The sequence below is a fragment of the Telmatherina bonti genome (assembly GCF_933228915.1).
Source record: "Telmatherina bonti genome assembly, chromosome: 19".
NCBI classification, from domain to species: Eukaryota; Metazoa; Chordata; class Actinopteri; order Atheriniformes; family Telmatherinidae; genus Telmatherina; species Telmatherina bonti.
In genome coordinates this window covers 31,225,830-31,242,741 of record NC_136617.1, presented here as the reverse complement: position 1 = coordinate 31,242,741, position 16,912 = coordinate 31,225,830, and the positions used below count along the sequence as shown (strand labels likewise).

At 39.2% G+C, this 16,912-nt stretch overlaps 1 protein-coding gene across 1 annotated transcript in view; it reads right to left on the bottom strand.

Moving 5' to 3' along the window:
• Positions 1 to 4,347: 4,347 nt before the first annotated feature.
• Positions 4,348 to 16,912, bottom strand: part of col9a1c (collagen, type IX, alpha 1c) — a gene marked incomplete at its 5' end in the record, with an annotated part of 39,035 nt that continues 26,470 nt past the window's right edge. Inside the window, 21 exons of the mRNA XM_079259030.1 lie at positions 4,348 to 4,693; positions 5,165 to 5,251; positions 5,749 to 5,943; positions 6,061 to 6,115; positions 8,043 to 8,189; positions 8,444 to 8,476; positions 8,599 to 8,643; positions 8,731 to 8,766; positions 8,851 to 8,922; positions 9,339 to 9,392; positions 9,481 to 9,534; positions 9,616 to 9,669; positions 9,807 to 9,851; positions 10,228 to 10,281; positions 15,298 to 15,351; positions 15,429 to 15,482; positions 15,558 to 15,611; positions 15,704 to 15,757; positions 15,834 to 15,887; positions 15,976 to 16,029; positions 16,172 to 16,225. Of these exons, the coding sequence (XP_079115156.1) occupies positions 4,491 to 4,693; positions 5,165 to 5,251; positions 5,749 to 5,943; positions 6,061 to 6,115; positions 8,043 to 8,189; positions 8,444 to 8,476; positions 8,599 to 8,643; positions 8,731 to 8,766; positions 8,851 to 8,922; positions 9,339 to 9,392; positions 9,481 to 9,534; positions 9,616 to 9,669; positions 9,807 to 9,851; positions 10,228 to 10,281; positions 15,298 to 15,351; positions 15,429 to 15,482; positions 15,558 to 15,611; positions 15,704 to 15,757; positions 15,834 to 15,887; positions 15,976 to 16,029; positions 16,172 to 16,225 (1,512 nt within the window). The 3' untranslated portion in view covers positions 4,348 to 4,490. The remainder of the gene's footprint in view (positions 4,694 to 5,164; positions 5,252 to 5,748; positions 5,944 to 6,060; positions 6,116 to 8,042; positions 8,190 to 8,443; positions 8,477 to 8,598; positions 8,644 to 8,730; positions 8,767 to 8,850; positions 8,923 to 9,338; positions 9,393 to 9,480; positions 9,535 to 9,615; positions 9,670 to 9,806; positions 9,852 to 10,227; positions 10,282 to 15,297; positions 15,352 to 15,428; positions 15,483 to 15,557; positions 15,612 to 15,703; positions 15,758 to 15,833; positions 15,888 to 15,975; positions 16,030 to 16,171; positions 16,226 to 16,912) is intronic.

Genomic DNA, 16,912 nt, shown 5'->3' with positions numbered 1-16,912 from the left:
GAAATACACCTATAAAAATACACAGTTTTGGTTAATTTATTTAAATGACCAGATTTATTTTCTTCTAGTTGCCCGGCCCATATACAGCATTCCTCTGTAAAAACAGCAGATCAGACAGGAAGCAATGCTGCTGTTGGATTTAATGAAGTGACTCTGGTCATTTTATCTTTATGCAACATGTGGACCAGCGCAGAACACAGCTTTTAGGAGGTGGGATAAATGCAAACCTCGTTCACCTTCTTCAAAGGACTTTTAGTTTCACACCTCCTTCTCTAAATGTTCCTCTTCCTGTGTGTTCGGTGAAGCTTATCATATGTGTATGCTGTGGCAGGACCTTGGCAGCTCATTGATTTTATAATTTGATCCCTGAAAACTAAAACTGAAGATACTTTTCTGTATCTTGATGACTAAATTACAGTAACCATTGAAACAATGTCTTTCCAAAGCTATTCTAATCAAAGTGCTGTGATATATACCTTCTTAACCAGACTTTTAATAAGTATGTCACATTCATCGTCCCTTAAAAATGCACAAGTATTGCTAAGAAATTTTTAACCCAAGTTGGCCAAGAAGTACATGATTTGTGACAATATAAAGATGCACAGAAGAAGAATGTTGTACCATTTAGTTTTGATAGTGCAAGTGAAGCCAAATTACCTTTTCTATTCATTTATAACCCCTTGATTCCACCAGATGAGTTCATAGTTATTCCACAGCTTGGTTTATTTCAGAAGTTATCTAAATGGTTTTGACACTTAATACCCAAAATATACCAGACATGCTCATAGTGATGAGAATCTGGTTTGAAGAATGAAATACTTTCAACAATCTCCCAACTGTGTAAGCTAATGATGAGTCAGTCAGAGGATTTTAATTGTGGACAATGGAAGGTTCAACAGCTGACAATCACAAGATAAATAATGTCAATGTAGTGAGCTATTAAATATTACAGTATTATTTTATTCAGGCAGACAAAATGCAATGCTTTTGTCATGAAAAGATCAACATGTTGGATGGAATCTGGATGGTGAGATCCTTTTAGTTGTTGAGTTGAAAGGTTCCCACTTAAAAATACTTAACTGCATTCATAGTCAACATACGACACTCTTGCCGAGTTCAGCCAAGGAAACAGTGGTTCTGAAGTGTAAGGCTGAGAATATGTTTTCTTTTTACCGCAGCTTTGTTTAAGCAACAAGCTCCACCGTTACGGCCTGTACATACTCACAGAAGAACTGATCATGTTTTCTTAACATACCATCTGAGTAGAACTTTAGTTTTTTGTTATGTCTGACACCTATTGCGTAAAATTTCACTTTTCCACTGATGCAAAAAGTTTAACAAGGTTGAACAGATACTTTTAAAGAACAGCTGGTCAGCGTGTTGAGGATGAATGTAAATTTAAAGAACATAATATGTAAGGCAGGGTTTCCCAATCCAAGTCTTCAGGATCCACCCTGCATATATTAGATTCATTCGTACTCCAACACATCTGATTCATATTATTTAACTTCCTCATCAAGTTCTTTGCCACCCTGTTGACAAGCCATACATTTAATTCAGCTGTGTTTAATGAAGAATTACCTCTAAAACATGCAGGGCAGTGGGTCCTGAAGACCAGGATTGAGAAACAATCATGTAAAGAAAAGAATTTCCTAACCCAGAGGAGGTTTCTGGTGACTTAATTCTTCAAGTATTTGTTCTTGTTCTTCTCACCTTGAGGATCCAAAGTAATTCCTTTGTTCTTGTGGAGTATGTAAAAACTTGGAGGATAACTGTTCACACACCTGCTTGTTTCCAATAGGGGACGCAGTATTGGAGTGGATAGCAATTTTAGTGAGTAAAATAAATATGACAGCAATAGAGGAGCTTACCATGTAGTTAATTTGAGACCATTGCAGAAGACAGATTTTAGGTTTTATGTAATGTCCCTAAATCAAGAGGTCATAGTCCAGTTACTTACATATTGCGTCCTGCAAATGTGTTGGGTTCATATCTAAGGAAATGCACAAATGATGCTTTAAACGAAAGCAAAAATATGAGGCAGTGGTAATAAAACATACAGTAAAAGTAAAGATATTATTTGGTCTATGCTGAAATTCAGAAAGGCTTGCGAGTCCAAAACAACTGGGTGTCGCTAGGTCAGAAACATCTCTGGTTTTTATAGATTCCAGATTAAAAAGCACAACCATCAAAATAAGTCAGTAGATCTTTTTTTCTTTCTTTCAACCCATAATGATACCAATGACTAGATTTAATCTTGAACTGGATGCTTCAGTCTTTCTGAATAAATTACTGGATAAAAGCCTCAAAGTGACATACTTTAACAGCTTTCCATATCCATCTCCAGTTCCACTTTCTTGTCATACATGGTCCTTGTTAAAATAGCTGAATGCTAAATCTGCTTCAAAATGTCAGTGAACATCAGTTAGCTTTGCCTTTCTCTTCTATAATTATCTCTGTTTCAAGCATAGCTTAAACATTTAGCTAGGTTATGTTAATTAGCTTAGTTAGCTAATCTGGCCAGTTTCACTCTGATGATCTGTTAACCTAGCCAGCTGCATTAGCAATATCAAACGAAACATGGTGTTACTATAATTATTTTCCTTTTACATTTTAAAAATGTATCTCTTTCATGTTATAGTGATTGTCCAGCAAAAGCAGTTATTATTTTTATTGTTCACCCCATCTACAGAGCTTGTTGTTGCCTTCAGAGCAGCTAGCCGCTTTCAATGTTGCTAGCAGCTGTAGCTTACGGGATGATTCCTTCCTGAAGCAGAAAAGAGACTTTAAATTAAGTAAATTACATACAATGAAGTGTGACCCTAAATGCCTTGTTTTTTTCTACCATGTAGCATATCTGTTAGCTCCTTCTCTAACAGCAGTTTACTGTCAGTATTACTTATCTTTGGGTTTTGTAAATGCTTGTTACAGTATTACAGGGTGGGGAGTTGAATGTGCTGCATACAGCTTAAGATTTCTTATGCATAAAGTCCATACTTTAACCTTGTTTAAGTTATACTGCTAAATTATTCATATTTGGATGAATACAACTTTGTTTTAATCCATTAACTCAAATTTATTTTTCCTTTTACCCCTTTTTTCTTGATAAATTGGTGCTAATTAACATATGTTAAAACAGTATAATGTAAGTATTTGAAAGACACCTGTACTGTACTGTATAATAAAGACTGGAACAGATTCATTTTGTAATACAGGCTTTTGCTTTGTTTGTTAAGACTGTGCTTTCCCACCAGTTTTCAGTCAGTGCTTATTGGAAAATTCTTCTTCTCTTTAGACTTGCAGTTCTTTTTTTCTTTTTTTTAATCATAGGTCTAACCCTTGAGAAAATCCTTTTCTCAACTGTTATTTTTCTCCTGATATTTATCATGTTTACATGTGAGTACAATATGAAAATCAAGCACCACTTCTTCTATATCGCATCTGATAAGCACTGAGTCTTTCAATCCTCTCAACACAAGTTTAAATTCAGTGTGGCCATGATACCATCTATTAAATCAAAGAGATGTCTTTGAGGTGGCTGCTATGCAAACTCCTTTCCTGCAGCTTCTTTAAAGGTCATGTTTGATCAGTAAATGTATTTGTTCTGTGCGGGCAGTGGTGGGGAGGATGATGACGACTTCCCTTTGTAACTAGGCAACTGTGTAATACCCTGCTAAAGCAACATAATATCCATAACAACGCAGGGAGCTTGTTTTTAGCACAAAATCATTTTACTTTAGAAGCTGTGGAATTTCATTCATCATCACACAATCCTACCCAAATCACAAGACAACACCAATCCAACATCTCTTTTTGTTTTTTTTTTTCTTTTTAGAGAGCACGGCTCCGGCAGACAGGTGGTAATCTTTAATATTGGAGTGTGCAACACTTCCACAATGTAACATTTAATTACAAAGTTAGAAAAAAAAATGAACATTAATGTTACAAAACTGGGGGGAAAACAGAGAAATGATCCTAAATAAAAGAGCACATGGTTGGAGATGTCAGCTCAGGACTGATGTTAGATATCGACATTGGTTTCATTTCACATCACCAGATTTGGCTCCTGATTGGCTCAAGATGGTTCAGGCTAGCACATGGTTTGCCATTTGTTGTGTGATCAAAGCTAAAAGACCTGAATGGATGTTTTCAGTGAAAATGCGTGAGAAGGAATCAGAGAGAAAGGCTAAATGTGGGGGGTCAGCAGGTGTTATTGAAAGCTCATGGGCCTGCAGGCCCATCGTCAGTCATAGAAGCTGCTCGCCATCACTAGCAGCGACCTTTGTGCGATGTATGATCTCTCTCTAAAAATCACAAGTCAAAATGTCTTTACAAAGCTGTACAGTTGTGTCCGGGTTGTGCTTCCCTTTGGGTCTCTTTGATCTGTTGTTCCTGGAGATCCCAAAGATCCCCATACCTTGGCTTATGAGAAGCCTTGAATTAGTCGCTGGCAGGCTGAGATCTGGAGAGTGTCACTGAGCTGGGATGTCTCACGGATTTTTGTAAGCGGCAGATTTCTTTCCACTGACCATATAAAGAGGTGGAAGCCTGCTTATACAGGTTGATGGATCGCAAAGGCCAGGTGGCCCTGAGGGACCCCTTGTGCCAGGTGGTCCTGGGATACCGGGACTTCCCGTTTCGCCGCGCTCTCCACTTTTACCATCCTTGCCAATGCCAGGGGCACCAGGAGCACCTGGAGGAGCCATGAAGATGGGTTAATGTAAAAGTCACATTTACAATGTATTCTTTCCTTTTTTATCAACCAGCCAGTTAACTGAATGTGCTGTTGCACATAGCAACCCACCAGGTTTACACTGTAAGGCCCTGTAAAGTAATGGAATTACATCTACAGTACGAAACCAAGTGGATTAACCCCATCCTGCCTCGTCATCCCTATGGACTACAAAATTTGGTAAACTAGGGTAACTAGAGATGGTAAAAAAAAGAACACTTTTGTAGGGGTGTGGGTTATTTAGGTGGAGTGTAGTATATCATATGTGTCATCATGACTCAATGGATACATGCAAATGTCTCCACAATCTTGGCTGCTACATTTTGATGACACGCTCAATTCAACTCTGAGACAATTGTGCTTAATGATACTACTTTACATTGATCTTTTGACCTTTTTCTATTGAATCTATAGTGTCCCAAGACATCTTACCTGGTGCACCTGGTTCTCCTGGGCTTCCTTTGATTCCCACACCATCCTCTCCCTTGTCTCCCTTATCTCCTTTTCCCCCAGCATCGCCTGCAGAGTAAAACACATAAAACAACTAATATAAACGCTGAGCTGAAAGGAGAGGCGTAGTTTTATAACAGCAAGAGAGCATAATGAATAAACCTAATGACTTTGTCTTATTCAGCCTTGTTAATGTGAAATATTGATTGAATAATCTCATGCGTGAGTGTATCCCTTCCATCCACAGTGTTCTGTAGAAGGTGTTTCAGCAACTGCCTTGGTAGTGCGAATAACTGCCTGGGTTGGCTGCCTTGTTTTCTTAAAATTCTTCACAGATTTTTTTTCTTTTCATTGCATTCATTGAAGCTATGAGAAGTTTTCAGCATTAGATGTGAGGAAAAACAAAAAGCTATTTGAGTCTTGTAGCTAAAATCAAGGCTCAGGTGAAACATTGAGTAGCTGCAAACCACACAGGTTTTCAAAGGCACCAAAAGCCAACAGTTTGGTTTAAACTGGAGAAACTTCAGCATAGAGGAATGGAAAATATCTTTTGAAGGCATCCTGACCTTTCTTGCCCGGTGCACCAGGAAGTCCAAAGTAACCTGGAGGACCTTTAGGGCCCATTGGGCCTGGAGCCCCTATTAATCCTGCTGCTCCATCTGCTCCGGGTGGTCCAGGAGGTCCTGCTGGTCCAGGCGTACCAGGTGCCCCAATGGGTGCTGGTCTCTTTAAGAGCTCTTTCATAAACTCCTCTAATTGCTCTAAACAAAAACATAATATTATTAAATAAACACTTTTATACATATATGTATGTAGTGTTCACGCATGGTAAGCCAAGCTCTAAAAATGTGAACATGTAAAAGTTTGACTAATTTCACCTTCAACAACTGCAGAGCACATTTCCCGAAGTTTTTCGTCACTCACTTTAGGACCCTGTAAAGTGAAAATTAACAGTTGAAAATTGACGGTTTTGGTTAATAGTGAAAAGCTTGACCTGCTCGTTCATCTTTGCGTATGCATATGTAGCTCATATTGCCCACAGACTGAAGCATTCTGGGTAATTTATCAAGTTTGCCAAAGGACAGATGTTAAATGAAAAGCTTTTGAAACTTACAATACATTTTGACTGAATTGGCTGGTTGTTGACTCTGGACCACAACACTGATGGTTGTTGCTGGGTAGAGTTGACAACATTAATGGCCTGTTTATGATTCCTCACTTAAATATCTACATTTGTTTTAGTCATCACTGCCCTGAGAGTTTTCATGTGACATTTATGGTCGTTAGACTATAAATCCCCCACAGGGCCGTTCAAAGGTCAGAGTTCACCTCTGAGTTGTGTCAGTTTTACTTGTGCTTCTGTATGCATTGCACGTACATAGCCATGTCCTTTTTAAATATACATAACATGTCATACTTTGCTGCTATTATACTTCCAGGTATCCTTTATATGGCCATGCTTGGTGAATGAATTCATTCACCAGTGTTCAGTGCTGAATTCAGAGTTTCCTTCCACATTCTGACACCTGCTGCTGGTGGTAATGCTATAAGGTTTTTTGCAACCGCCCAGCACACGAGATGCACTTACACTTCTTCAAAAGCTTCTGTCATATGGCAACCTGCAATCTCTAGAATTGTTTCCTCGATGTCTTGCTCTTCTTTTTCCTTTTTATGTACTTTTTCTTTTTCGCTGGTTTGTTCCTTTAAAGGGCTGCATGTTAGCTATACAGCTAAACACGGCTATCCCTGGTTTCCAGTGGTTTCCAACGTTCAGTTGTATACATCTTTAGCATGATGCTTAAACAGGGCTTAAGGCAGTGTTTCTCAGTTCCGGTACTCAGGACCCCCTGCCCTGCATGTTTTATAGGCAACCCTACTTTAACAAACCTGAATGAAATAAAGGGCTCGTTGACAGGCTGCAAAGAACTTGATGAGAAAGTCCAATAATGTGACTCAGGTGCTTTGGAGGAGGAACATGCAGGGCAGGGGGGCCAGAGGAACACTGGCTTGAGGGCACATTTACATCCGCATGTGTTTCCAATTCCAAACTTTGGTTTCTTTTTCTTTCACAATGCATTTATGTGAATTTTACCATCCAATCTAACCAATGTCACACAAAACAACCACATATGCAAAATTTATCTGAGAAAAATGCCAAAAATAACCAGTGGCAAAAAATAAATAAATAAATAAATAAAAAAATAAAAGTTGAACTGGGCTCATTGATTGGACGAGATTGAAACTGTCTCATCCACCAAAAGTAAACAATGGAGCTACAGTAATGATGCCTTGAAGTTACTGTTTATAGTTTTTTGTTTAAATGAGATGCAATTTTCAAAATATATCTGTCCAGTATGAGCAGTACTAGGCCACTAGTAGGCTAGTGGTAGCCTGCTATCTAGCAAGTTGCTCTAAGCTGTTTTACATCACTTTGGTTTACTTCTAGATGGAAAAATGCCATCATCCTGTGTAACATTGCCAGAGGGTAGTAGTATAAGCTGTATCCATACTGGTTTGATATAGTAAAAGAAGCAGTTTATCTAATCCAGAACAAACTGGTAGAAGGACAAAACAACTACAGTGGACAGGAGGAAAATATCCCTTCTACAAAAATCAGTTTTATCAGTTGCAATATCTGGGACAGTGCATCATATTTGGGAACACATTGTGAGTTTTGTTGCATAGTTTCATCTCAGACTGTAAACAGCTGCCTCATTAATCTCACTGCTACTTACTTTGAAATACCCAAAAAAGGGTAAAAACTAGGTGTCTTAAAAGTCAATATAACTTTGGCACCTGAAGGCCACCAGAGAGCTGATCAAACTGATGCTCTCTTTGTTAAAGTTACTGTATAACTTACAGGTAAACCTCTGGGACCTGGTGATCCAGGAAGTCCTGGTTCTCCCTCCAGCCCTCTTGCTCCCATTGGACCTGCCACACCTTCATGTCCTGGCATACCCGGTCTGCCATCAGCCCCTATAGATCCCGTTTGGCCCTTTTCTCCACGCTAATGGTGAAAACATGAATGACAAAGAGGATTTGTTCCTTGTGACTTTCAACTGAAATAAGTTTGTGGTTCTTGGTTAAAGAACAAATACTGTAGTGTAAGTCTATGCTACACATCTACACACCAAATGCTTTTCTTAAACAGTTTGATTTTTTTTTGTGTGCATTTAAAATGCAAATGGCTACAAATGGAGTGTATTCAGTGGAAGAAGTCCCTGAGGTAACAGTTAATATCAGACAGCAATTTCTAAATACCTCTCCTTTGATTCCAGGCACACCCGGGGGCCCCTGAAACACACATAAACAGGAACTCTTCTGTTTCAGGCCCACTAAGAGTCACATATCTATGGAAAATATATATTCTGTTGCACATATAATTGTGTGTTTGACTGTCTGTGGCAATGAAATACCTGATCTCCTTTGACACCTGGATCTCCTGGCATGCCTGTATCCCCCTGTTTCACAACAGTAATATGGTAAATATGTTACTAAGAACCTAATGTATCCCCAGAAACATAAGAATGAAGAAGTGTTGGTGTTACCAGACTTCCTTTTGGTCCCTCTGGTCCAATGGGTCCCTAAACAATACACAGAGAACTGTTACACACTATCTGGATCTTAACTAGTGTTATATCAGGGAAAAATAAGGAGATTCCCCCCACCTGATCACCTTTGTGTCCAGTATGACCCTTCATTCCTTTGGCACCAGTGTTACCTTTATCCCCTTTGTCACCCTGAAAATACAAGATTTATCACAAATCTGTGGTAAAGGGTGGTAAAAAAAAGTTAAAAATTCTCCGACTTTAGATCATACCAACTCTGGCCAAACAATACCACTTGATCAGCTGTTTGTCTCCAAAGCTAAAACTTCCTAACTCCTCTAACATTGTCCACGAGAAGCGAGAACTTTGTTCTTGCTCTCAAGGCCCCAAGAACAAGAAAAAGTTCCTGCTTCCCGTGGAGTGTGTAGCAGGCTTTAGAACATCTGACGATGTTCTTAATATATGGAGCATTAGGAGTGATTCTTGGACTTCAGAAAGTTAATAAACAGCTTTTATTCTTAAGTTAGCGAGGATGAATAAATTCCACTAAAAATTTAAAAAAGCAAGACATTTCCTCACCAAGAGGGGAAACTATACACATTTCTCACCTGGATTCCTGGTGGACCGGCAGGCCCCACAGGTCCTTGTTTGCCTGTTTCACCCTGGAAATGGAAATACAGTCTATTAACAACAGTAAATATAGGGAAAAAATAACATTAAATGATAGGTGAAAAGTAAAAGCAAACCCACAGTTGTTCCTTTTTCACCAGGTTCTCCATCTGCCCCATCTATTCCAGGCTCACCCTTTATGAAAACAAAGAAGACTCGATGGGTTTGTAAATGCAACGTACACATAAAATGGGATTTAAATGGGATGCATCTTACTGATTTTCCAGGAAGTCCAACTGGCCCAATGGGTCCCTCAGCACCAGTTTCGCCCTAAATCAACCACAGTAATGACACAGAGATGGCCTGAAATAATCCTACTTTCCTGAGTTTAAACCTCAGAGGAGTTGTAATGTATTTGGGTATTATTTTAGGACACTTTCCAATGAATAGGAGATTAATTCAATTACCTTTTCACCAGGGGGCCCGGCTATTCCCTGCTTCCCTGGCAGCCCCTGAAAACAACATGTCATTTGAAAAGAAACAATTTTTCTGGGTCATTGTTTCTAATTTGGTTTGAGTGGGATGGAAGGCGTTTTAAGGGGTTTATGTATATATATATATATATATATATATATATATATATATATATATATATATATATATATATATATATATATATATAAATATATATATATATATAACCCTCTGGTTGAGGATTGAAATAAAAATGTTTGACTTAGTTCACCTGCTATGTGGTTTCAGAGAAGAGCTTGCCCTCAGTAGTTAGTACTTTTACTTGATTTGCAATAAAAAAAAATTAATTTTAATAAAATCTAAAATCAGACAGCATTGTGGAAGAACAGTGAATGAAAAGGAAACTGGACTTACAGGAATACCGACAATCCCTCTGATGCCAACAGCTCCTGGTGTACCAGGCTCTCCCTGTTGAGGAGATCCACAGTTTATGAAAGTATAATAATCAACAATATAAAAAGAAAAAAACAACAACAACACAGATTTAGTAGTCAGAAACACAGCAGAACTTCTCAAACATTTTCTAACATCCCATGAAGCCATTAGTTCTGAATGTCTTGTTCTCTTTTTCTTCAGGGTTAGCGTTTTTTCCATTTGTATAAAACAAAAAACTAGAAATTTACCTAGCATACCATGTATCACCTTGTGAGAGTCATGTTTTGAGGTTTGCTCTGTAGCAACCTTCCAAGGCCGAGTTAACCCCCGAATCAGATAAGAACTCAGGAAGTTATTATCTGAAGAGGTCCATCCACACATCTCCAAAACAGAGCTCAATGAAAGCCCTAAAAATCAGATCCATCTTAATCCGGGTAGACAGACCTCCACTTTAAACCAGGAACCCTGCTGGTTTTATCTTGTTTCTGGTAGGAAATGTCTACACAGACAGACTGTGGCACCCTTTTGAAGTTGGACCCTGGTAAGAGCCTGTTGTCCATCACCCCAGGAGGTCCCTTTCTATTCACAGCACACAAAGACCGAATTCCAGAGCAGGACCTTTGAGCTCTGAATTCTAAACTGTATAAAATACTGGATGTATCCTCAGCACACCTGGATAAATGGACTCTTCTTCCTTTCTAAATTAATCCAAGACTTTAACCGTTTTTTCAGATGTGAAATCCACAGAAGTTAGCAAGTTAGTTCATTTTTGTGATTCCTTGGATGGAGCAATGGCGCCATCTAGCCTGACACCCTCACACAGGTTGAGATATCCATTTCGGGTTGATTAAATACACCGTGATTAACATTATATGCTGTTGTTATTAACGACTCTGACTCAAAGTAAGAACTTGTTGTGTGGAAATGATTTGAAATGTCTTGTACCTGTTAACCCCTACGCTCTGATTGGATAATCTAAAGTCCGCCACAGAACGCCGGAACTCGCTCTCTCTTGTTTTGTTTTTCCTCCTCTTGTTTTTTCCGCTCTTCTCTTTTTTTTCTTGCTCTAGTTTTTTTGTCTCTCTTGTTTTTTTCTCTTGTTCTTTTTTTTTTTTTTGTTTTCTCTTCGTTTGATGTTTGCTTTAGTCGTGTTTTTGTCCGTCTGGCATCATGTTCGTTTTTATTAAGTAAGCTCACTCGCTCGACTGCTTAACACCAGAAAACTCATCCAATTCTGGCTGAACAATTTTTGCTTCTGACACACCATCGAAACTGCTCTCCCATGCCACAAAGACTGTGACCAGTAACGTATGGACGACCCGAACGTTACTGCTCCAGCTGATCCCAGGACTTTGCCGGCACCCGTGATCCGTGGATTCTAATCGGAGTTGGGTCCAGCTTCAGACGTCAAAACCAGGCGGTTCCAGGCGAGTATCAGGACGACCACTGAATTCTTGCCCACTGGACCCAAGGTTCGGGTTCTCGACCACCAAGGCGCTGAAGGAAGGCCGACCCATTATTCCACTGTCTCCGATCCAGCTGGTGTCTTAGTAAGCAGAAGCTGCCCTTTTTAAATCCATTCCCCCGGTATCTGATAGTCTTCCCTGACATAGTTAGTTAACTTCATTAGACTTGCCATCTTTCCAACCTTCCTAGTTGTGTAAGTTATGTAAGCTGCTTACATAACTTTACCTTTAATAGTTTTATTTGACATTTTTGTTGTTGGCTCGGCTCGAGCTTCCGTACTCTCTCTGTCGCTCTCTCTCTCTCTCTCTCTCATCTTGGCTAATTCAGTATTTGCTGCTTGCTGACGCTATTTCTGGTTTACATTATTAATTTCATTTGTGCCTGATGATTTTAACTGGTGTGGTTTTTAATAAAGTGTGTTATATTTTAAGAAGTCGTGGTAGCGTGATCGATCTTTAAGTAAGTGATTTGTTCCCTCTGACGAGAACTTACAGTAAGCATATTTTGAGACTGATGGTTATCTGTTTTTATACAAATATCATTGTCATATTACGGTATTCCCTGCCTGACTGTATAACAAATTTAGGGCTGGGTGGTGCCCCGAGATCCTCCGCTTGTCTAAGGACACAGAGAATTAATAATTAAAACACCCACTGTCGCTCCGACATCGGATCCCAGGTTAACGTTAATGATAATACGCTACAGCTAAAACCACCTGTCTGGATGTAACCTCTAATATGTTCAAAGTAATGTCTGCAAACTACAAACTCCTGATTATCAGATGCTAGAAGTGTTTTTCACCTCATTCTACATTATGATCTGATTTTTCTTGACATGCAGACACAAAACTCTCCTGTTTAACCTAAGAAGCTTCGCTGAATTACATTTTTCAGTCATTTAGCAAATGTAAGGAACATTCAAGCTTGTATAGAGTAAGAAGGCCTCGAGTAGGAAGAGGAAGATCCTGACAGACAGAGTAAAAGTGAAACTAATAAAGAAATGCTAATCAAGTATGATTCAGGGACATTATGTTGTTAGTTCGTCTTGGATTAGATGGACCTTGAAGAGTTTCATGGTGAGGGATGGGTTTGGATATCTTGATTTTTGCCTTAGGCAGTATAATAAAATGGCAGCAGCAAACATTCATTTTGAAACCAAACTATCTGCAGAAATGTTTTTACTTAAACTACAACTGATTATAGTAATCAGTACTGATCCTGAGAGGAACTCAGTGGTCTAGGATCAGCATGAACCTGTTTACTGAAATACTAAATTTAGATAAATAAGTAAACAATCACAAATTGGTTTTGCTTTGGCCAGCTATGGGATGCCAGTAAATGAATGGTATGCTGCCATATTCTGTAACACTTGTAGGTGTTTTACTGAAAAGCATTAAATTATTGGGTTGGCGTTCTTTCTAAGGTTTTATTTAGGGCTGGGACTCCAGTAAAAATGTCTGATTAATTTGAGGCTTTTTAATTAATCGCAATAAATTTAATTTTCACTGCATAACAACAACATCCCCAAAAAGCAACTTTTTTTTTCATTTCAATGGAAATTAGTTGATGACCGAATCAAATAATATCCACAGACATTAATACAGTAAACTGAAACTCTGGTAATGTCTGGAAAAATGCATTTGATTCATTAACAGACATTCATTTTCTGACAGTACGCCAGGTTGGGATCAGTCTGTGGCAACTTTGCACATTTCACTTTGAGCCTGAGAGCATAGGCGATCATCTCCTGCTCTGACTGTAGCTTCTAAATGGGTTCTGCATGAGGGCCATATATAAAAGATGGACACTGCCTCTGTGGCGTCACCTGTAGGTTTCTAAAGAGCTGAAGTGAAGATAATGTGGTTTCCACTGTTGCCACCTTTCCTGCTGTTGTTCCCAAAAAATACAAAAATGGACAAAGAGGTGGGGCGGGCTGCAAACATGGGGGTGGAAGATTGACATTTATCAAACTTCAGCTGAGAGCTAACTAAGCAAACCCAGAGCTAACCAGAACTAAAGAGAGCTAACCAGGTAAGCAGGCTAAAGCTAAGTCACGCTGTTAGCTGGTTAAAAACTGTGGTCTTGCTACAGACTGCCTTCTGATATCGTATATGAGATACCTGCAGTGGGATATCGGTCAATCAATAGGACACGTCCCTATAGGACACGCCCCTAATTATGCCAAAATTTGAGATAAAATTGGTTGGAAATGGACAAGTTATAAAAATTTAATCCTCTCTCCTACAGTTGTCATGAGCATTAACCTGATCTATTAAGCCTAAAATGTTTTTATACCAGGCTGTAAACATGTTTATTTCTGCTGTGAAGTCGGTCTTTTTAACATGGGAGTCTATGGGATTTGCTCTGTATTGGAGCCACTAGTGGATGATGGGTGAACTGCAATTTCTGGCTTCACTTTAACCACCAGAGGTTGCAACTTGATGAGGACCAAGCCTCTTGTGATTAATTTTGGATAAGGGAGGGGCCTGTGGGCTGGGGCAGCACCTGCGGTTCATGCTTTCACAGAAGTCACCAAAAGTCTCTATTAATGCCAGTAAAGATAAAAAGATTTATCGCTACTTACTAATGACTTATAAAATACTGAACCAAAGTTATTAGTCAAGCTCTCCCCTGTGACCCAGAGTCATCGGTTTAGCAAGTCATTGTTCACTGATTGTTCATTGTTTGGAACACAAACTTACATGCATGTCTTCTTTTTAACATGTTAATTTTTTTTAGTAATTTATTAGTTATTACTTACACTGTAAAAGTCTAATCCCTGAGTAGTGATGTTTAAAGCAACAAAACCAACAGACAGGGTCAATATGGATAGAAAAGAACACGACTACATGGCAGGGACACAGTAATTCCTGGACAACAGTTATATGTAGATCATTACACAATGATGACGTTCCTTGTGGCTGTGGAGACGTACAGCAGGAATGACAGAGATAGTCACTAATAAGAGGTCAGACAGTCATATTTGAGGTGGGAAGACATGTTTCTGAAGTTATAAACATCACCACACATTAAGTGAAGCACATAGAGCTCAGAGACATGAAGAGGATGGGACATTTATCGTTGGCAAAGTTTAATTTGGAATTATGTTGAATTGTTTGGAAAGTTTGTTAGCTGCAGGTTTGTAAACCAACTTGAATGGACCAGGCAAATATAGTCAACAGAGCATCCAAACCCAGGTATGTAAGGATCGTCATCAGGATGGTGTCAGACTGGTTCGAGTCACAGAAAAGCAGCACTGGAGCTCGAACACCTTTTTAAATCCTGGAAACCCATCCAGAATTGTCAGCAACAACAATAACACATCTCCTGTTCCCACCAACTGATGCAACATCTTTCTGCTTTTTCTATAAAATCATAACCAAAAGGGCTAAAAGAAAACTTTAATCACTCATAATCTTTAATGTTTCGACTTTCTTTACAGCCTGACAGATAAAATTTAAAAGGTGTCAGAACATGGTCTTCAAATGAATTTCATATTTAAAATGTAATATTCCTGGATAGTGATCAGCACAAAGAGATTTTAAGCTTGACAGCAGTTAAACAAACTCATTTCAGAGCTTACCTTGGCACCATCAACCCCGGGAAGTCCATCCAAGCCATTTTGGCCAGGCGCTCCCTGCAATGCCACGTCACAAAAACAACAAGTGAACGAGTGAATAATGAAAACAATCACTGAAATATGAGTAAACTTACAACTTCTCCTTTCTCCCCTTGAATGCCTGACTCTCCTTTAGGTCCCACAGTTCCCTAATGAAGATAAAAGCATAATTTAACCAAATTTAGCAAAATGACCGAAAATCGAAGCGGAGATGCAGGACTGACTTCATCTCCCTTCGGTCCTGGCAAACCCTGCCGTCCACGGATTCCCTCTCCACCCTGAGAGAGAAAGACAGGGCTTCATTACATCCTGACATTGCTGCTGACAGACCAAACACCAAAGGAGAGCTTTTCAAATGACTCCAGCTTACAGGAGCTCCAGGTGGACCAGTGGGTCCAGTGATGCCGTTGTAACCAGGAGGACCCTGCAGACAGGGGGGGGTTACATTTTATCTTCCGACAGGACAACAGATGTGTTTGCATAACCACTGCAGGACTCACTCTGTCTCCTTTCTCTCCAGGAGTTCCAGGGAATCCAATGGGTCCTCTTTGTCCCTGAAATCACATTCCAAACAGTGTTACATATATTAGTACCATTCTGATATAGACATGCAGTGGTACTGATGTATGGAGGCTTTCCTACATCGTCTCCCATGCGACCTGGTGGCCCTTGAGGACCTGCTTCTCCAGCCTCCCCCTATGAGAAAAATCAAACCACTTGGATGAAAAGATCATTCTGTCAAGCTGCTGTATTGTTATAATTTAATATTTACATTAAATGTTGTTATGTATGTCACTGAAGGCATTGTAGGCATATACTCTCATTACTCTATGCCTACCTTCTCTCCGGGCTCTCCGTCTTTCCCTGGTTCTCCAGGCAAACCTTTGTGTCCCTGAAGGTAAAAATGTGTTTTGTTATTAATAATAAAATGAAATTATTCCTCACTGCACAGAATACAGAAACCCTGACTTTTAGTCCAACTTTATTACAGCAACATTGTTCACACAAGAGTTGGATATAATAATAATAAAAAAAAATCCTTAAAGAATTGTCATGATATGTTTCGTGTTTGTCTTTAGTTCTAGTTTCCTGTTTTATTTTGAAGTTTTTCCCTGTCTTGTTTCCTGTGTAGCCTTTTATCCCAGTTTCCACTTGGTCTTGTTAGTTTCATCCGTTTCACCTTTGTCTTGTTGTGTTCTTGTGTGTATTTATACCCCTGTGTCGCAGTGTTTCAGAGCTGGTTCATTGTGTAGGTTAGCGTTTTTGTGTTTCGTTCCAGATATTATAACTGCCCTCAGAACCACCTCAGTTTCCTGGCCTTCCATCTCTGCGATTGGGTCCTTAAATCCCCGGTTCCACGGTCCCCATGACAAGAATAGCTTAGTTCCGAACTAATTGTGACTGTAACATGAATATTTTAACCTTTGTTGAACCAAACAAAAAGGAAAGATGGCCCGTGATGATTCTGATTCAGAAGATACATTATTTTAAAAAAATGTAAAAATTGTTTTGTTTGTTTTTCATGAATGCGAGGACTGCTGGAGTGTTCTGAACAGTGGCCTTTTCATTTGAATCAGCT